The 27466-nt window shown below is 41.8% G+C and overlaps 1 protein-coding gene across 1 annotated transcript in view; it reads left to right on the forward strand.

The window, feature by feature from the left end:
- The window catches only part of chn1 (chimerin 1), a 168269-nt gene that overhangs the window by 119627 nt on the left and 21176 nt on the right, over window positions 1-27466 (forward strand). Inside the window, exons 9-10 of the mRNA XM_048598753.1 lie at window positions 5938-6111; window positions 14522-14599. Of these exons, the coding sequence (XP_048454710.1) occupies window positions 5938-6111; window positions 14522-14599 (252 nt within the window). The remainder of the gene's footprint in view (window positions 1-5937; window positions 6112-14521; window positions 14600-27466) is intronic.

Here is a 27466-nt window from a genome sequence, read left to right on the forward strand (position 1 = left end):
AGTTCCCATCCCTGGTCACCCTGCAGCCATGTCTCTGTAATCCTAATTATATCGAACCTGTTTACATCTATCTGCGCGATTAGTTCATCCACTTTATTGCAGATGCTCCATGCATTAAGGCACAAAGCCTTTAAGCTTGTCCTTTTAACAGTGTTTGTCTCCTTATTTTCCTCAATAGCCCTGTTGAATCTTGTCCTTGATTTCTCAGCCTATCACTTTTCTTATTCCCTTTTCTACCTTTTGCTTTTGTCCTTGCTCCCTCCTTCTCTGACTCCTTACACAGGTTCCCATCCCCCTGGCATATTGGTTTAAACCCTCCCCAACCACTCTAGCAAACACTCCCCCAGGATATCAGTCCCAGTCCTGCCCAGGTGTAACCCATCCAATTTTTATAAGGTCCCAACTCCAAGTCCCAATGCCCCAGGAATCTGAAACCCTCCCCCAACACCACCTCTGCAGCCACATATTCATCTGATGTATCCTGTCACTTCTCTGACTGACTAGCACTGACACCAGTAGTCATACTGAGATCACTACCTTTTGAGGTCCAATTTCTTAACTTTCTCCTTAGCTCCCTGTATTCTGCCTTTAGGACCTCATCCCTATTCTTACTTATGCCAAAAGGACTCCATTCCATTTTCCCAGTTTCTTCATCTCCATCCCATCTACTATCATGAGGACACCTTCCACTGACATGTCCTCCATTTTTGCCAACCAGAGTCCTCCCCAACCATGGTTGACAGGGACCTCAACTATGTCCAACCCATCTCGTGTATACCTGCCTTTTATCTCACTCCCAGGACAATGAAGGGTTCCCCTTCTCCTGACTTTGACCCCCACCAGCCTCCATATTCAAAGAATCATCTTCCGCCCTGTCCGCCACCCTCCGCAGGATACCACGAACAAACATACTTCCCCCATCCCTCTACTGTCAGCATTCCGCGGGGACTGGCCCCTCCGTGATACCCTGGTCCATTCTTCCATCACTGCTAATGTTTCCATGCTCCCCCTTGGCCCTTCCCATGCTATCACCATCCAAGACCCCAAACACATCTTGCAGGTGAAACAGTGTATTACTTGTACTTCTTTCAATCTAGTCACTGCTCACAATGATCTCCTTTACATTGGTGAGAGTGCATGGAGACTGGATGACAACTTTGCAGAATACCTTTGCTCTCTCTGTAGAAATTACCCCAACCTTACACTTGCTTGCCATTTCACTAAATCACCTTGTTTCCATGCTAACATTTCCAACCTGCTTCACTGTTCCAATTAACCTCAACACAAGCTGGAGGAACAACATCTCATTTTCTGCTGAGGCACGTTAAAGCCTCTAGGTCTCAATATTGAGTTCCATGACTTCACAGTATAACCTCTGTACTCTATTTTTCTTACATATCCCAACATCTCACAGCCATATCTTGTTTGCCTTTTGCTGGCTGTACTCTCAGCAGAGTGTACTTATTTCCTGCTTTTCCCAGCTAACATTTATATCTATTTAGATTTCTTTCTCTCCTTTACCACTGTTGTCTTTTGCTATAGGAAGCTCACTGTCACTTGCTTCTTCTCTCCCTCTATCACATACATAAGAACCGTAATTTTCCAGCTCCTTCCAGTTCAGGAGAAAAATCAGACTGGACTCAAAACATTAACTCCATTTCTCTCTCCACAGATGCTGCCATACCAGCTGAATTTCTCCAGTATTTTCTGTTTTCATTTCAGCACCTCAGGCCAATGTTATGGAGTCGTACAGAGTATAGCGTGGAAACAGATCCTTCCTTCCAACTCATCCATGCTGACCAAATATCCTAAACTGATCTAGTCATATTTGCCAGCATTTGGCCCATATCCTCTAAACCCTTACTGTTAATGTACCGATCCAGATGCCTCTTAAATGTCATAATGTACCTGCCACCAAGAGTCATAATGCCTCCACCAAGAGACACGACTAGTTCTCGATCGTCTTACTGCACATGGACAACAAGGGATGCAAATTCAACTGGGACAACACATCCATGATCGCGCAAGCCAAACAGAGACTCGCCAGGGAATTCTTGGAGGCCTGGTATTCCAACCTGAACTCCATCAACAAACACATTGAATTAGACCCTGTGTAGAAACCACTGAGAAACAGAACCGGAAGTCATACCAACCACCCCAGCAAACCGAGGCATATAAATAGCAAGTGGGACAGAACACCAACCCTGCACTGGAGCGCACTGACAACGTTACCTAGCAGGATGACGGAACGTTTGCAGCCAAACCCACCAGCTTAGCAAGCATGTCTAAAACCTCATCCACAACCCAAGCTGCAAATGTTCTCAAACTTCACCACTTCCTCTAGCAGCTCATTCCGTACAAGCATAACCCACTTCTGGGAACATGGGTTCAAAACCCACCATGGCAGATGATAAAATTTGAATTGAGTTAAAATCGGGTGAAAATAAAAATGTCATGGTAACCACTGTTAATTGGTGTAAAGACCTATCTGGTTCTTTAGGGAGGGAAATCTGCCATTCTTGCCTGGTCTAGCCTGCATGTGATTCAAGACCCAAATCAACGTGACTGACTCTTAACTACCTTCTGGGGAATTAGGGATAGACAATAACTATTGGTCTAGCCAGTATCACCCATATCCCATCAGCAAATATAAAAAAAAAGACCCATTTTGTTTTAAAATGGTGACCTGTAGTTCTAGTTTCTCTCACAAAAGGAAACATCCTCTCCACATTAACCCTGTCAAGCTCCCACAGGATGTTCTATATTTCCATCAAGTCACCACATGCTCTAGAAGATTCACACTTAGCCTGCCAACCTCCTTCAGAAGACAGACTAACCATTTCAGGTATAAATCCAGCAAACCTTCTCTGAACTCATTTTGATATATTGACATCCTTCCTTAAATAAGGAGACCAACACAGTTGACAGTACTCCACTTGTGGTGTGACCAATGCCCTGTATAATTCAAACATAAATCCTCTTTTGTATTAAATTCTCCTTTCAATAAATAATAACATTCTATTAGCTTTTCTAATTACTTGCTATACCTGCACAGTGATGTGCTGTAATTCATTTATTACAACACCCACATCCCTTTGCCTCTCAGAACTCTGGCATCACTCATAATTTAGATATGTATCTTTTTGTATTCTTCCTGCCAAAATGGGAACAACCTCTCTCTCAACATTGGCAAAACTACAGAGCTGATCATTGACTTCAGAAAGAAAGGAGGAGACCACGTCCCCATCTACGTCAACGAAACTGAGGTTGAGAGGGTGGAGAGCATCAGGTTCCTTGGAGTGACAATCACTAATAACCTGTCCTGGACTTGTCATGTAGATGCGACGGTCAAGTGGCACAACAATGCCTCTTCTTCCTCCGGCGGCTCAGGAAATTTGGCATGTCCATCACCAACTTCTACAGATACGTTGAAAGCATACTATCCAGGTGCATAACAGCCTGGTATGGCAACTACCGTGCCCAGGACTGTAAGAAACTACAGAAGGTGGTGTGCACAGTCCAGATCATCGCAGAAACCAACCTTCCATCCATGGATTCCATTTACATGAGTTGCTGCCACAGGCTGCCAACATCGTCAAAGACCCATCACACCCTGATAATGATCTCCTACAACCTTTTCCATCAGGCAGAAGATACAGATGCCTGAACACACGCACAAGCAGGTTCAATAAGAGCTTCTTCACAACCGTTATTTGACTGATGAATAGACTCTCTAGCCTCAAATAATGCTGATCTCACTAATGTTGATCTCGCCTAGCGCAAGCCCTGTGCAATGTAACCCATATGCCTCTAAGTCTTTTTACAACCTCTGATCTGTACATCCTTGCTTACTATGATCTGCTTGTACCGCTCATAAACAAAGCTTTTCACTGTACTTCATGAATACAATAAATCAATCAATCAAAATGGACAATTTCTCAGTTTCCCACATTATATATTTGCCAGATCTTTGTGCACTCATTTAATCTATCAACATCCTTTTGTGGCCTCTTTATGTCCTCTTCACAATTTCCTTTTCTAGCTTTGTATCATCAGCAAATTTAGCAACAACACCTTTTGTTTCAGTGATTTACATAAATCTTAAAAAAAACATTTGTTATATCTTGCCAAACAGGTGATTATGCCTAGTCTTTGTTTCCCAATGGCTGGCCAATTTCCTATCTTCTAATTTGCCAGTCTCTCCAAATTCAATAGCAAATATCAGTGCTGTTACCATCAATTAATAAGTCAAAACTAATTTTATATATATAGTGCTTGCAACAGCACTGACAACCTCATTTCAATCCTGAAATGTTTCCTTTACCATCTATCCATGGGTAGAGTGGAATTGCTGATTTGTGCAGTGTCAACTGGCAGAGTCTGGAAGAATCCAGTGATAAACACATTTTGTGCTGTTGTTACCTTGACAACCACAGGCAACCTCTTGAATAAAAACAAAATATTCTGGATGCTGAAAATCTGAAACAAGCAAAGAATGCTGATGAAACTCAGCAGGTCTAGCAGCATCTGTGGAGAAAGAAACAGTCCAGTATGACTCCTTCAGAACTGAAGTGTGTTGGAAGATTTTTTCATATACTTCTGACAAAGGCAGAGGAGGAGCAAGGGAGCAGATAGTGGAGAGGCCCAATGCAAAAGACAAAGGGGTTGTTAATGGTGGTAAAACAGTGAAAAATATTGTAAAATGGGTGTGAATTAAGGTGTGAAAAAGAGAGAATTAGTCCTCTCTATAAAATCTAATTTGGTTGAAGACCTCATTTGGCTGAATTTTGGCTGAACTTTACAGCCTTGAGGTTTCAACTTTGAATTACGTAACTTTTGAAACTGTCATGGCTGTTCTCCATTTTTTCTTCCATTCTCTCTTCCACCACCACCACCACCCCTCAAACATACGGACACACAGCATAGATAGCAAGAACTGCAGATGCTCAAGTCCGAAACAACACAGTGTGGAGCTGGAGGAACACAGCAGGCCAGGCAGCATCAGAGGAGCAGGACAGTTAACGTGTTGGGTCAAATTTCTGAAGAAGGGTCCCGACCCCAAATTTCTGAAGAAGGGTCCCGACCCAAAACGTCAACTTTCCTGCTCCTCAGACACACAGCATAGTCTTGTTTACTTAATAGAAAATACCTATTTTGTCTCTTTCATAGTTACTGTGCAGGATTGGTTGCAGTGGCATAGGGCTGAGATAAATTCACAACTGATTTAAACCTTTGTAATCCATTAGATGCACTATTAATGCCCCCCATACTTTTCAGTACCTTTGTACTCTTCTTCTCCTATTGTTTCTGCTGCTGCTGTTCTTTTCCTCTTGCACCATGTAGTTGCCAATGTAACTCCCACGTTGAAGAGGACTCATCTGTTGAATCTTAAAATAAAAAGTGGTTAAAAAATCCTCTCTGCAAAATACACAGCTCTTCACCAACCAGCACTTATTTACACATGTCAATTTCCCTCCGATTGTCCATAATTTACTTCCTTTACCAGGCCCTTCACTGAGCAGTTATACTGACTAGCCAGTGAAAATAGACAATAGGACCTTATTGACATTATTAGGTCCACTTACAATGGGCGGATACCTAGACTATTCATGTCCATCTAGCAGTGGAGACAATATGTATTAGATCAGGGAAGTAAGCGAAGCATAAACGTGTGCACTAATTTATTACCTTGGAGTACGAGACAAAGCAAGTGGAAATAGGCATAATTTTCCCCAGTGGACTATAACCAGAAACTTAAAGAATTTTGCTTCTGATGTTGACACAAATTACAGATAGTTATAATAGCCATTAATTATTTATTTTACTTCATGACTATAGTTATAGATAAACCTTCCTCTGAACTTTTTTTTAATGTATGGGAGAGATTGTAATTTTTTGACATGATTTTAAAATGTTTCTCTTATTCTGTATTCCTAGATTGTGGCTTGAATGTTCATAAGCAATGTTCCAAGATGGTTCCAAATGATTGCAAACCAGACCTGAAGCATGTGAAAAAGGTCTACAGCTGTGATCTGACAACATTAGTTAAAGCACATAACACAAAAAGACCAATGGTGGTGGATATGTGCATTAGAGAAATTGAAAACAGAGGTAGGAACCAATAGCCATCCTTGGATTATGAGCAGTCATTGATAATTTCCATGGTAAACAATTGGATAAGTTTTTAACTGTAAAAAACTATTCTAATTAAAGGCATTTGACCTTTCAAACCATTTACTACTGATGCATTCTGTGCATTCACTTTGTGCTAAGATTTGCTTAATAAGACCAAAGGAGAGGCCAGTAGGTCTGCTCCAGCATTTGATCTTGGCTAATGTTTCTCAACCTCATTCTCCTGTCTTCTCCCCATAATCCTGGTTCCCTTTACTAATCAAGAACCTATCTATCTCTGTCCTGAATACACTCAATGCATTGGTCCCCACAGCCCCTGAGGCAGTGGGTTCCACAGAGTCATCATGCTCTGGCTGAGAAATTCCACCTCATCTCAGTTCTAAGGGGGTGCCCCTTCACTCTAAGGCTGTGCCCTTGGGTCCTAGTCTGTCCAACTCATGTAAACATCTTCTCCACATCCATTGTATCCAGGCCTATCAGTATTCTGTAAGTTTCAATCAGAATCCCCCTTATCCTTCCAAACTCCATCAAGTACAGACCCATAGTCCTCAACCGCTCCTCATATGACAAGCCCTTCATCCCCTGAATCATTCTTGTAAACCTCCCAATGTACTCCCTCCAATGCTAGCACATCCTTCCTTAGATATCGGGCCCAAAACTGCTCACAATATGCGGTCTGACCAGAACCTAAAGCTGCATATACATTAATGAAGGGATGAATATTCTTTAACTGTTTTATTAAAACCTAAGCACGCCATGCTTGAAAAGATACAGCTGTAGAATTACCAAACTTGATTAATTTTAAATATAAATACTTACGAATTGTGCGTTTGGTAAATTGAGCATTCTAATAAGGTCTTACATTATTTTTAATTGGAAAATAAGGTTTGCAGATGTGATTTAATCTCAGAAACCATTTTGTGGAGTTGCAGTTCTCTGAGAATAATTATGTGTGACGGGATATGAATAATTGTTTTAACAATCTGTATGCATGTTACCAAACAGATTCTTGGACGGCAGGACTGGCATAGGAAGAGAGAAAAATTTGGTTAGAACTATGTTCACTGGAGCTCAGGAGAGTGAGGCGGAACCTCGTAGAAACCTAAAATTTCAAACAGGACCAGACAGAGAAAACTCAGAAAAAATATTCCTGATGACGGGGGGTTTGAGAAACAGCATCACAGTCTAAGGAGATGGTGTTGGCCATTTAGGACTGAGATGAGTAGAAATTTCTTCACCCAGAAAGTGGTGAGCCTGTGGAATTCTCTGCCACAGAAAGGGACTGAGGGCAAAACATTGAATGTTTTCAAGAAGGAGCTTGATATAATGCATGGGGGTATAGAGATCAAAGGATATGGGAGAATCTGGAAACAGGGTACTGAGTTGCATCATCAGTCATGATCACATTGAATGGCTGAACTAACTCAAAGGACCAAATGATGTACTTCTCCTATTTTTCTATTGTTTCTATATTGTTCTATATTTTTCTATTGCTTTGCTGCAGATAAGCTCAACTGTGAGTGCATAGCTTGTTCAACTGCAGTGATAATAACTCTATCACAGCCATGCCTATTGTTGCAATAATGATTATATTCTTGCATGCAAGGAAATTTGCCAAAATACATATGCTACATTCTAATATTCTGTGAAGTGCAGATGTAGGTGTGATTGATAACTTGCTTCAGCTGACAGTCATCAGTTAGCACATGATATCACTTCCAAAAGAGGGCTTTCAAGAGAAATTGTACATCTAAGAAAAAATGGTTTTAAGGGTACCAAAATTGACATTGAGAGTAAACTACACAAAAATAAGAAAAATTCTTTGCATTTATGTCAAGTCTTTCAAACCATAGGACGTTCTGACACATTTTCCAAACAATAACCTGAGATTCTGTCCCTGCAGGTGAGAAGCTCGGGTTGGGGAACCCCCTGACTCGGCAGATATGTTTCCATGAAAATTACCTTTGCCTGTGCAGTTTTTGCTATTGTTTCCAGATGCATTTCAGTGACAACCACAGTGACGTGCAAGTGCTGAGGTGGGCTGGTTAGAAGGACCACCTCTATTATGTGAGGTTTCACACTTTTATAAAGAGTTCTTAGGTGCTGTAACCCTCACCCCCACCCACATCCACAACCTGTACCCTCTTAAAGGACAGATAGTTTGTGATGCAGAATGACACCGACAATGTGGGTTGAATTCCTCGAACAGCTGAAATCACAATGAAGGCCCTGCCTGTTCAACCTCACCCTCAGTTAAGACATGGTGACCCTTGCATTAAACTCACCACCAGTCATCTCTCTCTAATATGGGAGCAGCCTCTAGAATTTTGGCGATTTTCATTCTTTGAGTTTTAAGTTTCCCAATTGCAGAATTTACACCCTGACTCCTTACCTCTGCTGGGGAAAAAAAAAGTTTTCATAACCAGATGGACCTTCCCCATCTGCCCACAGTTTTTAAAGGTCTCCAGAATCAGCCCAACCTGTGAAAAGCCATCCAGTGTTTATGACATATAGTGAAACACAATTGAATAAATTAATTTAATTATGTTGTTGTGAAAAATGTAATATTTTTGTTGGATTCTTTATTTCTAAGCTTGTGCAAGAAAAATATTGAATTAACAATGAAAAATTATATTGAAAGCTTACATTGCAGGTCGGGACCCTTCTTCAGAAATGGGGAGAGGGAAGGGAGCTGGGACATAGAGAGAGGGGGGGCTGGGGCTGGGGCTGGGGCTGGGGCTGGGGAAGGTAGGTGGGATGGTGATAGGTGAATGCACGTAGGGAGTGGTGGGTATTGGTCAGTGGGATTGGTGGGGTGGATAGTTGGGAGAGAAGATGAACAGGTTGTGTCAGGTCGAGGAGGGAGGGTGCGTGGGGTTGGAGAAATGTAGGTGGGATGGCGATAGGTTGGATGCTCCCACGAGGAGCTTAAACAGTTCATCAACCTCAAATTCACCTGGACCATCTCCGATACCTCCCTCCCCTTCCTGGACCCCACTGTCTCCATCTTAGGTAACTGCTTCAACACCGACATCTATTTCAAACCCATCGACTCCCAAAGCTACCTGGACTACACCTCCTGTCACCCACCCTCCTGCAAGAATGTGATCCCTTACTATCAATTCCTCTGCCTCCGCTGCATCTGCTCCCAAGATGAAGCATTCCACTCCCTGATATCTCAGATGTGCTCCTATTTCAAGGACCGCAACATCGCGCCCCCACTCCCGTCCCAGTGATCAAAAATGCCTCAACCGCATCTCTTGCATTTTCCACACTTTTGGCCTCAAACCCCACCCCCCCAACAAAAATAAAGACAGAATCTCCCTGGTCCTCACATATCACCGACCAACCTCTGCATCCATCGTATCATTCTCCTCCATTTCTGCTACCTACAGTCCGACCCCATGACCAAAGAGATATTTCCCTCGCCACCCCTATCTGCCTTTCGTAGGCACCACTCCCTCCGCAACTCCCTCTGCAACTCCCTCTCCGCTACACTCTCCCCATTTACCCCAACACACCCGACACCTTTCCCTGCAACTGCAGGAATGTTATACCTGCCCCGACACCTCCCCCCCCACCTCTATTCAAGGCCTAAAGCAAACGTTTCATTTCTGATAGGGGTTCACCTGTACATCCTCCAACTTGGTCTACTCTATCCATTGCTCCCAATGTGGCCTCCTGTACATCGGTGAGACCAAGCATAGAATCGGAGACTGTTTTGTAGAGCATCTGCGTTCTGTACACAACAAACGACAACACCTTCTGGTCGCCAACCATTTTAATTCCCCCTCCCCTCCCTGGGCGATATGTCCATCCTGGGCTGCCTCCAGTGCCACAATGACTCTACATGCAAACTGGAGGAGCAACACTTCATATTCCGCCTTGGGAGCCTACGGCCCAATGGCCTAAACATAGAATTCACCAGTTTTAAAATCTCCCCAACCCCGACTTCATCCCATGTGCAACCCTTCCTCTCATCCCTGCCTCCTTGACCCGACACAACCTGTACATCTTCTCTCCCAACTATCTGCCCCACCCATCCCACTGACTAATCCCTACCACTCCCAATCTGCATTCACTTATCACCATCCCACCTATCTTCTCACGGCCCCACGCCTCCTCTCTGTTTATTTCCCAGTTCCTTTCCCCCTCCCCATTTCTGAAGAAGTGTCCCAACCCAAAACGTCAACTTTCCTGCAACTGACTCATTGCCCATCAAGAAAGCTTACTGGATTGTGGTTAAGAGCTAACTGGTAAGCTTACCTGCCAATTGCAAGTCTTTAACAGTAAAGTCCCAGCTTGCCAAAGGCTTCTAATTAATCAAACATAGTAAGAACTGCTGATGCTGGAATCAGAGATAAAGTAACACAGTGTGGAGCTGGAGCAACACTGTAGGCCAGGCAGCATCAGAGGAGCAGGAAAGCTGACGTTTCGGATTGGGACCCTTCTTCATTTCTTGAACACACTGTGTTGTCTCTGACTCCAGCATCTGCACTTTTTGCTCTCTCCATAATGAAAGTTTGATTGATTCTCCTTTTTCACTGATAGATTTTTATAGTCAAGCTATTTTTGAAAAAAATTGAATTGGTTTTTTATTTATCCATCAAGCCAAATCCCAGACTGAAATCTGGCTTGATAGATCATAGTTTGTCTTGGTTTTAATGCGTTGGTGTCTCACTGAGATAGAGCAATGCAATGTTTTAACAGTAACACAGAAGTTCATTGAGCAAAAGAGATGAAAACAAAATATAATAAACTCATCTATTTGCTCTTATACCAATTCAAAGAGTTCTAAACATACAGTAAAGGTATAATCCAAAAATATTCCTTTTGCAAGTTTAGGTAAAACTGAAAGAGCCCTTGTATGGTACCCAACGGCAAGGCAACCCTTATACAGTGTTCATGTTAGGATGCCATTTTCTAACATGTAGATAGGTTTGCATTTGCAGTGACTTTAGTTTCTAGACTAGATCCTCTGACAGTTTATTCCAGGAGCTATAACAAATCTGAAACAAACTCCGCTTTAAGTCCTCTTCAGAATTGTATCCCAAAACTTCAGATGACTATCATTAATTCCTTACTCTAGTTTATTGTATTCTCCTTTTCTCAAACACTGTTCTCTCCATGCATTTCCCTGCAAGTACTTCATAGAAGTGCCCAAGATTATTTAAAACTGAAACACAAAATCTCCCTTTCTAAGCTATGGGTGTTTACCAAAAGTTTAAAAATTTCTAACAGACCTTAAAGCAAAACAATTCACCCTACTAAGTCATAAAATATAAAGTACAAACCCGCCCTCTCAAACAGTTTAAAAAAAATCATGATGGCTACAAAAATACTTACAAGTTAATGATTAACTTGAGGCACACAGAAAGCCCATATATTACAAATTCAAAACTGAAACTTAAATAATATTAGACGATATCTTGTTATAATCTACAATACAAACTATTTTATCAAAGGCATTGGTTTGCTGTGAATGGAAGAAAGAACTTGCATTTATATGTTGCATGTTACCTTTCACCATTTCAGGATGCCCCAAAGCAAATATAGAATCATATATAATCCCTACAGTGTGGAAACAGGCCCTTCGGCCCAACAAGTCTACACTGACCCTCGGAGCATCCCACCCAGACCCATTCCCCCCATAACCCACCTCATCTACACATCCCTGAACACTATGGGCAATTTAGCATGGCCAATCCACCTAGCCTGCATATCTTTGGACTGTGGGACAAAACCAGAGCACCCAGAGGAAACCCACGCAGACACAGGGAGAATGTACAAACTCTATACAGACGCTCGCCCGAGGGTGGAATCGAACCTGGGTCCCTGGCAGCAGTGCTAACCGCTAAGCCACTGTGCCGCCCAGTGAAATGTTTTGAAGTACAGTTAACATTGTAATGTAGGAAAAGCAGCAACTAATTTTTACAAGACTGTCCTACAAATGGCTTAGATTCTGTGATAATATGACTGTTTGCATCTCTAGGAGAGGATCAAGCTGCAGGGTCCAAATTATACTTGATTAGAAGTTGAATTTTTATCAATATGTGCAAATATCAGAATGCAAATGTAGACAGCTTGGTGGTGTCAGAATAATGGCTACTGGCAATCATTCATAGTTTTGAAGTGCATTCAAAGTAGGGTACAGGTGGTAATTTGGAGTACACTATTCTCTGACCAGGCAGATAGGCTCATTGCAGAAGTGATGGCATTTATAGTGGTGTAGCAGCCATTGGTGAAGATGTAACAAGATGTGGGGTTGGATTAGTGATATGATCATCCATGAGCTTAGTATGGCATGGTTAGCACCCAAAGAGACAGAAGTGTGGAAGGAATGCAGAGACAAATGTAAGGGATGCCCATTTTTGAAAGACACAAAACAGTTGACAAGTGATAAACAGAATTAAAAGCCTGCTGCAGCATTTAAGTGAGACACAATGGTACCTTTGAGAAGTGATTAATCTGAGGAAAAAGGGAAGCCTACATAAACAACAGAATTCAGGCAGTCCTTAGAGAAAAGCAAGACTGGGACATGTCTGAAGGAGTACAGCCAGTAACTTTGGAATGTGAATTAATAGGATACGTAGAAAGATCTCAAGGCCTGGAGATTACAACGTCTGTTAAACACCGTGAGATCAAAGGAACCTAGGGCTGTCCACAGGAGTGTCCAGCATTGGTTAGTGTTTCACAGGATTGGATGTATAGAATAAGGGGAAGGGCACAGTAACTACATTGTATGTGATTATTGTAACATAAAATGTATTGTATTATACTCTAAGCACCGGAGCATCATTGATCTTTCTTCCGATCTGAGCTAAAGACTAAGGAATAACTGCGTTCTCATGTTGAGACCAGATTCAGGGTCATCCTTGGCCCTCTCCCTGCATGACCCAGTACTTGCTTGAATAAGAGTAGACTGCCACATGCCTGAATTCTGCCTGTTTCCTGAGTCTTTGTCCTAGGTAGGGCTTTTGCTCCAACAGATTGCCGAGCCAGACAAAATCAACCAACTCATTGGAAGAATGATAGACAAGGGGGTTAGTATGGATCCCACAGCTCATGAAGGAGGACAAGTAACTTGCATCCACATATTTGGAGGCAGGTAGTTCAGAACAAGACCAAAGGCATAAGTCTGAAACTCAGCCTGAGGAGTGACAAGAACTCGGGTGGGGTGGTGGTGAATACTTTAAAGAGAGAGTTCAGAAACTGGGCAGGCTTTTGAAAAAGTATTTTCAAATTATTCTTGTATGTTTGACATTCCTTTTGTTTTATTTATCAGTAACTCGATTTCCACTTTTTAACAGAAACAAAGTTGCTAGAAAAGCCCAGCAGGTCTGGCAGCATCTGTGAAGGAGAAAACAGAGTTAACGTTTCGGGTCCGGTGACCCTTCCTCAGAACCGGACCTGAAACTTTAACTCTGTTTTCTCCTTTACAGATGCTGCCAGACCTGCTGAGCTATTCCAGCAACTTTGTTTTTGTTCCTGATTTACAGCATCCGCAGTTCTTTTGGTTTTTATTTCTACTTTTTAACATCTTGTTCAATCCTTCAAGTGCTAATATGTTTAAATTCAGCATAAAATAGTAGTTTTATGCAATCATCTAGAACTAGAAGTTAACAAGTAGAAGTAAGCGCTCTAACATTAGTTAAGGTTTAAAATATTAAGTCCCTTTCATAGTCCCTCTACAAGTATTAGAAATAAAAGTGTAATTAAGATAATTGCCATCAGGTTTTGAATGCATTTCAAATGGAAGATATTGATCAAAGTACCATTTTTGATATCTAAGATGTAATTCCTTTGGAGTAATTTTTTATTGTTATTGCTTTTTTATTTGTATCAAAGTCAAATTGCCATCTCTGTAACATCACTCAACTACAGCCCCGTCTCTCCTCATCTGCTTACAAAACCATCGTTCATGTCTTCTTTATCTCTAGACTTGACTATCAGTGCACCCCTGGCTGGACTCCCACATTATACCTAATGTAAACTCAGCTGTCCATTTCTGACTCACACCAAGTCCCATTCTTTACCATCCAGTGTTCTCTATTTTCATTGGCTCCCAGTCAAGCAAGTCTGAAATGCCTGCACTCTTCTAATTGTGGCCTCTTGAGAATTTCTAATTATAATTGCTCCACTTAGTGTCCTAGTCACCAAGATCTGGTATTCCTCCCTTAACGTCTCTGCCACTCTACTTCACTTCCATCTTTTGAAACATGCCTCTTTGACCAAACCTTTGGCAATCTAATATCTCTATACTTGGCTCAGTTTCATATTTTGTTTTATAATGCTGTTGTGAAAAACTACAACATCAATTGAAAGCACTATGTAAATATAAATTGTTGTCCCTGAAGAATAATTTTTATTCAAATTTTATGTTTTGTAGGTCTAATGTCTGAAGGTTTGTACAGAGTATCAGGGTTTAGTGATCTAATTGAAGATGTCAAACTGGCATTTGACAGAGGTATGTCTGGTTTCATTTATGGCATTTTTATGAAACTAAAAAATGAATTGCCAAATTTCCAACTTTTTACTTTGTAATCACATAAATTAGATGTGACAGAATCTAATTGGAGGAAATGGTGGCTGAAAAAGAAGGTATACTTTTAACGGAGACTGAAAATTCAGATCTTTTTACTTCATTTAAGGATATCAGATACTAAACTTCTAATCAAAAGCAAAAAGTCCGATTAAAGCTGCAAAATCATATTTAGAAAACCTGTTTTAATATCTTGTTCCCAAACAAAATTTTCTATTTGAGTGAAATAGTTGGTTCTGCATCATAGAAAGAAATGAACTTACAACACTGCAGATTTTCATCATCTTTGGGAGAGTGCAAAAGGAACATAATGGTTCTGTTGCCTGCTTTTGTTATATAACTTCGTATCATGTGATCTAATATTTGTAAGAAAATATTCTTGAAAGATTTTCCTTCCCAAAATGCACTTTAGCTTGTACATGAATGTATAGAAGATCATTTTCATTGAGTCATAGAATCCCTACAGTGCTGAATGGGGCTGTTCAGCACATCAAGTCTGTGCCAACCCTTTGAAGAGTATCCCATCAATACCCGGCCCTCTGCCCTATCCCCATAACCCCACATTTACCATGGCTATTCCAACTAACCAGCACATCCCTGCACACTGCAGACAATTTAGCACAGCCAATTCACCTAACCTGCACTGTGGGAGGAGACCAGAGCACCCAATAGAAACCCATGCAGACATGGGAAGAACGTGCAAATTCCACACAGTCACTTAAGGCTGGAATCGAATCTGGGTCCCTGGTGTTGTGAGGCAGCAGGGCTAACCACTGAACCACTGCGTCATCCAATCAATTTTGTCAGTCAATATGTTGAAGAATAAATTAGGCAAAAGCTTGTTCTAGGTCCAGCATTGTGTCATGAAAAGGGGTTCATTAATGACCTTGTGTTAAGGGGACCTATATGGAACAGTGATAATATGTTTGAATTCTGTATTGAGCTTGAAAGTGATACAGTTAAGTCCAAAGCTATGGTATTAAATCTGAACAAAGCAGACCATGTAGGTATGAGGGGCAAGTTATTTAAGGTGGGTAACTAGATGAAAAGATATGACAGTAGATAAACAACATTGAATGTCGAAAGAAACAATCATTATTTGAAGCAGTTGTGGATGCTGTTAAGGAAAAATAATACCTATGCAAAAATGACTAATATGAGAGGTTAAAAATAGATCAAAGGGGGAAAATTATAAAGTTGCCAATAAGTGCAGTCATAAAATTGGAAAGGTTCTAGAATTTGGTGAAAGATTAGCAAGAGATTGATAGAGAAAAGTAAATATGAGAGTAAAATAGCAAGAGATAAAAAAAATTGCAAGAAGGTTCTATAGGTATGCAAAAAGGAAGAGGTAAACAAAAAATGTTCACTCCCAAATCAGGAAAATTCTTGAATCCACAAACCCAAATGCCTTGAACGTTGTTAACTTTGGTTCCAGCAATGCAGTGGCCCCACAGGGACTGGCAGGTTTGGAAGCATGCTGTTTAAAAGGCTGGCCTCAGTGAGCCATGTCTGTGCCAAATGTTAAAAATGCCCTCCTGCTTCCATCCCACATATCCTGTAACCTATTCACATACTGTCCCATCCATGACCTCAGTTACTGTCCATGGCCTCTCAAAACCCTCTGTCAGCCTATGATCCCCAACCATCTACATAACATACCAGCCTACCCATCACCATGGCCTTCTATTTCACTATACCAACTTAGTGTCAATGCATGTCAATACATGCAGCCCAGCTCCCCCACTTCGTTTGCCCTTGTATCCTTCATACTGATACACACAGTATCCACTATGCGCAGACCTCCGGACACATGCCGAGATTGAATAAAGTTCGAAGTGTCTGTTTTAGAATTCACTGTCACTTATTTCACCAACTTAATCCCTTATAAAAACTAGCATTTGTATTCTTATCCACACATAGAAGACTTTATAACAACTTGAAAGTGTTGATCAAACTGTGAATTGACAAAATGATAGGCTGCAAAATCAATAACGCAGCACAAATCCTATTATGACAGCCCTTAAGTTTATATCTACAGACAGAGTGAACTAACAAGCACTCAATTTTTTTAATTGCAGGCAATACTGCGTACAGTTCTGGTCGCCCTGCTATAGGAAGGATATTATTAAATTGGAAAGGGTGCAAAAAGTATTTGCAAGCATGTTACTGGGACTGGAAGAGCTTGAGTTATGAGGAGAGGCTGGATAGGCTGGGACTTTTTTCCCTGTGGCATTGGAGGTTGAGAGATGACCTTATATAGATTTATAAAATTATGAGGGGCATAGATAAGGTGAATAGTAAATGTCTTTTCCCTAAGGGAGGGGAGTTTAAAATTAGAGGGCATAGTTTTAAAGTGAGAGGGGAAAGATTTAAAAGGGACCTGTGGGGCAACTTTTTCAAACATAGGGTGGTGCATGTATAGAATGAACTGCCAGAGGAAGTAGTGGATGCAGGTACAGTTACAATATTTTAAAGAAATTTGGACAGGTACATGAATAGAAAAGGTTTAGAGGGATATGGACAAAATCTGGGCAAATGTGACTAGTTTAATTTGGGAAATCTGTTTGGCGTGGATGAGTTGGGCTGAAAGGGTCTGTTTGCGTACTATGTGACTCTATGACTCCAGGAGATTTAATTACCTTGACAGCTTGACAGCTCAAGGAGAATTTAAATTCCTTGCTAATTTAACAGTTAATTTAAATTTTCTTTTTTTTTTAAACATACATTTGCTGCTACTTTTAACAATTCCAAAGTGTACTTGAATGCTCCCAAAGGGCATCTGACATCTCATACTATCCAAAGGTATCTAACTGAAGTAAGCTGCACTGTTACATGCACAGTTGCTTCTGTGAACCATGCAGACTACAAGCCAACCCTGTTGCCCTCTCTGGCATATTTGGGGTCAGAATTTTGAGAATCCGGGCTCCAGCACCATTTTCACTAAGCTGGGGACCCTTCCATCATTGTGAAATTCAGCACTTTCAACAGACAAAAACCATTCCAGAAAAGGTGGGGAACCAAGCATTCTAACAAAAACTTAAATTAGTACAGTACGATAATATGTCCTAAAGTCAACAAAGTCCTGGACGTAATGATCTACATACTAGGATTTTAAAAAGTCAACTGAGTCTTCTATATCGTTATCTAACTCTGACCAGCAAAGATAGCCCCTCACTAAACTCTTTGCCAAACGTAAGCAAAATGTTGACCATGAAGATCAGATAGCAACTGTCATCTGTACATCTCAGGAGTTGCAGCTCTGGCCCCCCAAATGACATAACTTGTATCAACTGACAGTTCACTCTAATGCATAAAAATTGGCCTAATTTCTAAACCCAATACTTGTGTTGACTACTCGTTTGCAATGTAGTTGTACTCCTTTTCCAACATGAGATCCCTTTGAGTTGTTCAGCCAAAGTCACCTATTGTGACTGTCAATTTATCTACACATGTAAAAGAAATACATCTTCCCTTTGGGCATTTAGTCCAGTGACAATAATCTAAAAATCACAAGCATTACAATAATTTTTTGAATGTAATATTGTATTTATAAGCAGAGAAAATCAAAGCTTATCTCTGCATTCAGACTGCAGTGAAATTGAGTACTGGTATGGAGTCAAAATCAGTGTGTCTTCTGATTAATTTTGATTGTGAAACGATGAAGACGATACAATTTTTTAATGAATCACTATCTTGTATAATTTATCTTAGTATTTCACTAGACCGCAATTATGATTTCAGTTCGGAGATGCTCTGACATTGTGTACATTTCTTATTGCTTGAACCTTACTCTTGATAAATGTGAAGTCATACATTTTGGTAGGAGTAATAGTAAAAAGGATTATTACTTGAATGGTAAAAAGTTGCAGCATGCTGCTATGCAGAGGGACCTGGGTGTCCTTGTGCATGAATCACAGAAGGTAGGTCTGCAGGTACAACAAGTAATTAGGAAGGCAAATGGAATTTTGTCCTTCATTGCTAAAGGGATTGAAATAAAAAGCAGAGAGGTTATGTTGCAGCTGTACAAGGTGCTGGTGAGGCCACACCTGGAGTACTGTGTGCAGTTTTGGTCTCCTTACTTGAGAAAGGATGTACTGGCACTGGAGGGGGTGCAAAGGAGGTTCACTAGATTGATTCCGGAGTTGAGGGGGTTGGCTTATGAGGAGAGACTGAGTAGATTGGGATTATATTCATTGGAATTCAGAAGATCGAGGGGGGATCTTATAGAAACATATAAAATTATGAAGGGAATAGATAAGATAGAAGTAGAGAGGATGTTTCCACTGGCAGGTGAAGCTAGGACAAGAGGGCATAGCCTCAAGATTAGAGGGAGCAGATTTAGGACTGAACTGAGAAGGAATTTCTTCACCCAGAGGGTTGTTAATCTATGGAATTCCTTGCCCAGTGAAGTAGTTGACGCTACTTCAGTAAACGCTTTTAAAAAAAAGGTAGATGTTTTTTGAACAATAAAGGAATTAAGGGATACGGTGAGAACGCGGGTAAGTGGATCTGAGTCCACAAAGGGATCAGCCATGATCTTATTGAATGGCGGAGCAGGCTCGAAGGGCCAGACGGCCTACTCCTGCTCCTAGTTCTTATGTTCTTATGTTCTTATGTATTCCATCTTTGTCTATATTGTGGCTCAAGTACTGTACGGAGTTTTGAAATATTTCACATTTGCATGCTTTTGCCCAAACTCCATGGTGTTTCAAATATTGGAGAACCTCTTTCAGTCTGTCAACATGGCTGTAACTGTTTGGAACTGAAATAAGTATGCCATTCATTCAGCATATTACTCCCAGAATTCCTTTGCAGATTCTAGGGGTTAAAGAAGCACCAAATGGCAGCCAATGAAACTGAAACAGACTCTCGTCAAATGTGGCTTAGACCCACATCTAACTCAAGTCAGATCTAATTTTGAAAACAATCTGACCACCTGATAACCTGGAGGATATGTTCACAAGGTTTTGATAGATTTCATTTTAGTATCTGATTTATGGTTACCTTATAATCACTACGTATTCTACACCTTCATAAGACCCTGTTACTGCCACTGTGCCAGTAGTCCAATTACTGTGATCTACTTTGGAGATAGTGTACACAGTCTTAAGTCTTTTTAGCTCTTTCTCTGTTTTCTCTTAGAGCAGAGAACTAGAAACAACCTGCAATAAATAGGTCTTAAACATGCATGTTAGCTTGGTATCCTTGAATCAGTTTATTCATTTCGAAACAACCTGAGGATACTTGACAAGCACATCATCTTGCATTTCAACCTAGAAAAACCTGCTCCAATTTAATTTGAGTACTACTAAACAGTCGCTTCCAAACGAGGCTGATTTTTCACCTCTCACCACCATGATGGGCAGTTCCGCACTTTGCTCCTTGTATATGGCCAAGATCATACACTTCCAATTACAGGAGTTTTCTCCATAATTACATAATTCTCTTTGATTTCTAGAAATGATGTTGACTTGATATTAATGCCAAGTGGATGATTCAATTTGGTGTCTTCCTGAGTTCCCCAGCGTCATGTGCGAATCTTTGACCAAATCGATTCATTCCACGTGATATCAAGAAATGGCTGAACGCATTGGATACTGCAAAGGTTATGGGATCTGACAACATTCCAGCAATAGTACTGAAGTTTTGTGCTTCAGAACTAGCCATGCCCTAGCCAATTTTTTCCACTATAGCTACATACACTGGCATCAGTAATGCGAAAAACTGCCTAGGCAGGACAAATCCAAATCAGCTAATTACTGCCCTTGCAGTCTACTTTCAGTCATCAGCAAAATGATGGAAGGAGTCTTTGACAGTCCTATGAAGTGGCACCTGCAAAGGAATAACCTGCTCACTGACATTCAGTTTGGCTGCTGCCAAGGCCACTCATCTTCTGACCTAATTGCAACCTTGGTTTAAACGTAGACAAAAGACCCGAACTCCAGAGTTGAAGTAAGAGTGGCTGCCCTTGTTATCAAGGCGATATTTGACTAAGTATGGCATCAAGAGGCCCAGCAAAACTGGAGTCAATCAGAATCAAAGGTGGGGGAAACCTCCTGTTGAGTTGACTCTAAGCATAATGTAGAGGAAATGGTTGTGGTTCTTGGAAGTCAGTCACATGCACCCCCAGTCGTTACTGTTGGAATTGTTCAGGGTAGTGTCTGAGACCCAACCATCTTCAGCTCCTTCATCAATGACCTTCGTAAGATCAGAAATTGCACAATGTTTAGCACCATTCACAGCACCTCAGATGTGGAAGCGGTGTGTATCTGTATGCAGCAAGACCTGAAAACATCCAAGATTGGTCTGGTAAGTGACAACTAAGCTTCATGCTACACAAGTACCAAGCAATGGCCATCTACAACAAGAAAGAATCTAATCATTATTGTTTGATGCTGAAGATCATTATCATCACTGAATTCCACAATCAACACCCTATGGAAACTGACCTGGAGCAGCCACACGGATTGTGTAGCTTTGGCTACATGAGCAGATCAGAAGCTAGGAATTCTGTAGCAAATAACTCCCCTCCTACCTCCCCAGTGTTTTTCCACCATTAACAGGCCACAAGTCAGGAGTATGAATACTCTCCACTTGCCTGGATTAGTGCAATTGCAACAACATTCAAGAACCCTGACACCTTCCAAGACAAAGCAGCCCATTTAATTGACAACCAATCCACCACCTTGCACCACCAACACATAGTAACTGCAATGTGACTACCATCTACAAGATGCACTGCAGTAACTCACCAAGACTCCTCCACAACAGCTTCAAACCAGCTTCTTCTACCACTTACAAAGAAAACTTTGAGTGTTTTCTCTCGAGTTTAGAAGACTGAAAGGTGATCTCATTCAGACCTATAAAATTCTACAGGGATCAACAGTGGGTATTTTCCTTGGCTGGAAGTGTCTGAAATCAGGAGACACTGTCTCAGAATAAGGAACAGGCCATTTAGGATAGTAATGAGAGTTTTGAATGTTTACATTAGAACATAGAACAGTATAGCACATGAATGGGCCCTTCAGCCTACGATGTTCTGCCAAACATGACACCAAATTAAACTAATCCCTTCTTCCTGCTCTTGGTCCATATCCCTCCAATTCCTTGCATACTCATGTGCTTATCTAAAAGTCCCTTAAACGCCTCTATTGTATCTGCCTCCACTACCACCCCAGGCAACACGTTCCACACTCCTACCACTCTCTGTGTAAAAAACTTGCCCCTCACATCTCCTTTGAACTTTCCCCCTCTCAGCTTAAATGCAAGCCCCCTGGTTTTGGATGTTTCATTTCTGAGTAAAAGATTCTGACCATCAACCCTATCTATGCATCTCGTAACTCTATAGACTTGTATCAAGTCTCCCCTCAGCCTCCACTGCTCCAGAGAAAACAACTTGAGTTTTCCTAGACTCTCCTTATAGCTCATACCCTGTAATCCAGGCAGCATCTTGGTAAACTTCTTCTGCACCCTCTCCAAAGCCCCCACATCTTTCCTGTAATGTGGCAATACTCTAAGTGTGGCCTAACCAAAGTTTTATAAAGCTGCAAACATGACATCCTGACTCTTGCACTCAATTCCCTAATCAATGAAAGCAAGCGTGCTCTACGCCTTCTTTACGACCCTATCTACTTGAGTGGTCACTTTCAGGGAACTATGGACTTGAACCCCAGGTCCCTCTGTACATCAATGCTGTTCAATGCCATTAACTGTACGTTTTTCCTTAACATTTGATCTCCCAAAATGCAGTACCTCACACTTGCCTGGATTAAACTCCATCTGCCATTTTTCCACCCCTGAGGAACACCACTAGTCACAGACCTCCAGCCAGAAAAAACACCCTTCCACAACTACCCTTTGCCTTCTATGAGCGAGCCAATTCTGAATCCAAGCAGCCAAATCACCGTGGATCCCCTGCACCTTAATTTGATTAAGTTTGATTAAACTTTGGAATTTTGTGCCAGAAGGCTGTGGAAGCTCACTGGCTGAGTATGTTCAAGACTAATATATGTGGTTGGTTGGCTCGCCGAGCTGGTTTGTTGTTCCGCAGACGTTTCATTACCCTGCTGGGTAACATCATCAGTGCAGCTTCTGATGAAGCGCTGTTGGTGTTTTCCCGCCTGGTATTTAGACTCTGGAGTCCGTTGAGCTGGATTACCTCACTTCCGGTTTTCATTCGCAATGGAGTGTATATGGGGTCGAGTTCTGTGTGTTTGTTGATGGCTTTCTTCGTAGAGTACCAGGCTTCTAGGAAATCCCGTGCTTGTCTCTGCTTTGCTTGTCCCAGGATCTTGGTGTTGTCCCAATCGAATTGGTGGTTCTCCTTATCCATGTGGATAGAGATGAGTGAGTATAGGTCATGTCTTTTTGTAGCCAATTGATGTTCATGTACCCTTGTTGTTAATTTTCTTCCTGTTTGTCTGATGTAGTGTTTGTCACAGTCTCTGCAGGGAATCTTGTATATGACATTGGTCCTGTCCATAGTGGGTAGTGGGTCTTTGGTTCGGGTGAACAGTTGTCGTAGGGTTGATTAGGGTTTGTGCGCTATTCTACAACCGGTGGTTGTAGGAGTCTTGTGGTTAGTTCTGATGTGTTCCTGACGTAAGGTAGCGTGATGAGCGTGTCGGGGTGTGTAGTATCTTCCTGGTGTTGTTCACTCAGTAGGCATCTTCTGACCCAGTTTTTCGGATATCCATTGTCCTTGAACACCTGGAAGAGGTATTCTTCTTCTTGGCGTAAATTTGTGCTGTTGCAGTGTGTTGTTGCCTGTTTAAATAATGTTCTCATGCAGCTTCGTTTGTGTGTGTTAGGATGGTTGCTGTTGAAGTTCAGTACTTGGTCAGTATGTGTGGCTTTCCTGTGTACCTTCGTTAGGAATTCCCCAGTTGTCCTGCGCTCTACCATGATGTCCAGGAATGGGAGCTGTTTGTTCTTCTCCTCCTCTGGTGAATTTGATTCTGGTGAGGGTGTTGTTTATTAGTTTGTGTGTCTCCTCTAGCTTGGTCTGTTTAATGATGACAAAGGTGTCGCCTACATAGCGTATCCATAGTTTTGGTTGGATTAGTGGAAGGGCCGTACTTTCAAGTCTTTGCATCACTGCCTCGGCTACTAGTCTGGAGATAGGTGATCCCGTGGGAGTCCTGTTGATCTGTTCGTATATTTGGCCATTGAAAATGAAGTGGGTGTTGAGGCATAGGTCCAGTAGTTTCAGCATGTTGTCTGTGGAGATGGTTTCACTGGAGTCTTGTTCTTGTTCTATTGTTGCTGTCATACCCTTGCTAGTGGTATGTCTATTGATGTGAATAGGCTGTGACATCAAGCGATGCCATGGTCTCATCGTCATCTATCCTTGTGTCTTTGATGGAATTAAGGAACTCTTGGGCTGAGTGGATTGAGTGGGGTGACTTGCTGACGAGGTTTCTTCATCTCATTTGTAGTTCCTTGGCTAATCTGTGTGATGGCTTGCCGGGTAGGGAAACTATGGGTCTAAGGGGTACTTCCAGTTTGTGAACTTTCGGGAGGCCGTAGAATTGGGCTGTGTTGGTTCCTTCGGGTTTCATTCTTAAGAAGTCTGTTTTGTTGATCTGTCTAGTCTGTTTGAGTCTCTTTAGCGTGTTGAGGATTTTGTTTCCTAGTCGCTGTGTCGGGTCTGTCTGTACTTGCCGGTATGTGTTCTCGTCAGCTAGCAGTGCATGTGCCTTGGAGAGGTAGTCCCTTTTATTTAGTATTATTGTCATGCGCCCTTTGTCTGCAGGTAGTATTGTGATGTTCTTGTCCTTTTTCAGTCCTTCCAGGGCTTGCCTTTCCAATGTGTTGAGGGTGTTGAGTTCGTTCTTTCTATCAGTTTTGGGATTACTGTCTGTCTTATGGTTTGTTGTGTTTCTTCATTGATGTTGTTGGTCCTCAGTGTGGCTAGGAATTCTGTTTTGTTGGCATCTCTGTAGTTATAGTTAAGTCTGCGGATGAGAACGGCTTTCTCTGTGTCTGTCAGTTTCCTGTTTGAGAGGTTTCTTATCCAGGTGTCTGCTCTGTTGTTGTCATTTTGGTGGATAAGTGTGGCTAGCTTGTCCTGAAGGATCTGTCCTTTTCTAGCTCTTGTGGTCTGTTGACTGATGTTGATGGCTTGTTCCAGGTCCGTTGTCCAGTCCTGGTTGGTAGCTTCCCGGAATAAAGTTTTTTGGCGCGTAATTTCCCTGTCATATCTGTGGAGCCGGTTGTGTGTGTCGTTTATCATTACTTTTACCATCCTGCGGCCGTTTTGTTCTGCTGTTTTGCAGGCTTGTGGGTTGTTGATGGGTGGTTTGCGTGGTAATACCCGGTTCCTGAGGCATCCGTGTAGGAAGTAAAGTTGTTCGCAGGTTGCGCTCTGTCGTTTGGTGTAGTTCTCCCATTTCCGTGCCAATTTGAGCATGTTTCGCCCATGGGTCTCTAAGGTTTTAGAGTAGATTCTTTAAACAAGGAACCAGTTCGGCGAGTCAACCAACCACAACATCCACAGCCTGAGCTACAAATCTACTCTAAAAGACTAATATGTTTCTACATCTTAGAAGCATCAAGAGGTATGGGGTTTGTGCATACAGATTGTGTTGAATTGAATGGTGGAGGGGGCTTGAATAGCTGAATAAATTATCTCACTCCTAGATTTTATGATTTTCTGTGCCTGCTTCAGTTAAAAATATGGTCCTTTTCTGTTCCCTCACTACTGGATGACTGGTGGATGGTCAAGAGCTTCAAAGTTATTGTTAGCAGTGAGAAACATCTGCTGCCACTCCACATTTGCACTAAAAGACTGTCAATCATGTCTGCAATCCCACCAGTCACCTGATAATACCTGTTGATCCAGCTATCTTCAAGGGTCAGTCCAACCATTTATACAATGCATTTTCCTATAGATTGGATTTTTAAGCCTATTTCTCACAGAAAGAACATTCACGAGTTCCTCAGCGGTTAGCTGGAAGCTTCTCCGACTCAAATTTGTTCAGCTAGAGCATCAGTGACCCATCTTTTGCCAAATTGTCGCATCATTACAGATAAACTGATTCATGTATAAGTTGATAACGGAGAACTAGTTTAAACCCATTTTCCCCTTATATCCATACATAAATTGTACATCTCCAGTATGATGCTTCAAATGTGTTTGCTTAGTGGGTGGTGCCTAATGGTTAGTCTGCTTGTTACCTCATGCTTTAGGCTCTCACCCCTGGCTAGCAGTATAACTGTTGCAAAAAGAGAGACAAGTGTATAAGCCTATCTCCCATGATGTAGCTTCCTAATCAAGTTGTATGTAGTACCTCCCATGACAGCAAACTTAAACTATTCTGGCTAATCTCAGAGAACCTGGTATTTGGAGGCTAGTGATACTGGCCCAATTGCATATGGTTATGGCCTGGTGTCCACGAACCTGACATCCAGCTATGGGCAAATAGTTGCCTTGTAGGTGTCTCAGGGGAGAAGACGACTGAAGGATTCAACCACCACGGTAATCAATCAACTACGGTGTGGCTTTCTGTCAATTCTTGCAGCAGAATGTGGGAGGGAGCTGGGAGGCTCTCATTATAAGCTCTCATTCAATCAACATAAAGTGCAACTAGAGGTTATTTCTGACACTGGGTGAGATCATCACATATTGTTGGTTAGCTACTGCCTGCCTCTAGCTAAGTAGTCTTCAGTCAGATGCCTTTTTGTTTTAGTTGGGTACTTGGACCTTAGAGGGTCATCTGTCAACAGGAGGATGCTGATCTATGCAAGATAAACTCAGCAAAGAAGACCGTAGCCTTTCACATTGCAAACTGAAATGCATTGTGGCTGTACCAATTACCTTCTACCATTTCAAAATGTACACGAGACATCTGTGATTGATAAACTACTTACAAAGCTCACCTCTACCCTTAATGTCGAGAATCAATTATGCAGGGCATCTGACATAGCTATTAGAAGAATTCCTAGCACTGAGAAACTGTACCTTCTAGAGGACGTCAATGCAAGAGTGATTACAGATTACGCAGCTTGGCAAACTGCACTGGGTTACAGGGGATTGACAGAATGACAAAAATGAATGATGATTGTTGGAGTTATACTGATACCTATGGACTATGTGATAAACAGCTACTTCTACGCTGAGCCATACCTCAAGGTGTCCTGGAGACATCCAAGATCATACCACTGGCACCAGTTAGAATGCCACATGTATCAGCTTCAACAATGTCATCATCAGTCATAATCATTTAGTGTTGATGGGGTAACTGATCACTCCCTGTTGTGTAGCAAGGTCACGCTTCAACCAAAGAAACTGTACCACTCTACGAAGAAGGGTTCTCTTCAGATTTGCTATACCCGCTGACCAGAAAAACTCAAGGAGGTATTCAACTTCCTTGATTTGACTCTTTTAGACAACATCCTAACCCAGAGTGCAATGTCAAGATGGGATCATCTGCATAGCACCAGCTATGAACTGCACTGACTGCATAAGGGAAAGGAGATTCTGAAGAATGTTGTTTTGTTTGAAGCTTCTTGGACTGAAATGAAGCCAGTTACTGCAGTCAAAAGGAGAGCAAGCAAGTCCTCAGCAAATAAAATCTCGATGATCTCAGAGTTGCCAGAGTCATATCTCAGCAGACTGCGTGGCACTGGTTGAAACAGCAACAGCATACAACCAGCTGCTGAATCAGGGAATGCTAGAGGGATGTGTAAAGCAATCAAGAAAACAGTAAGCCCAGCAGCAAGCAAATCAGCCCTCTTGAAAACTGACAAGAATGATCAGCACAGAACCTAGCAAGCAGATGGAAAGGTGAG

Source organism: Rhincodon typus, chromosome 7, assembly GCF_021869965.1.
Source record: "Rhincodon typus isolate 14 chromosome 7, sRhiTyp1.1, whole genome shotgun sequence".
NCBI lineage: Eukaryota > Metazoa > Chordata > Chondrichthyes > Orectolobiformes > Rhincodontidae > Rhincodon > Rhincodon typus.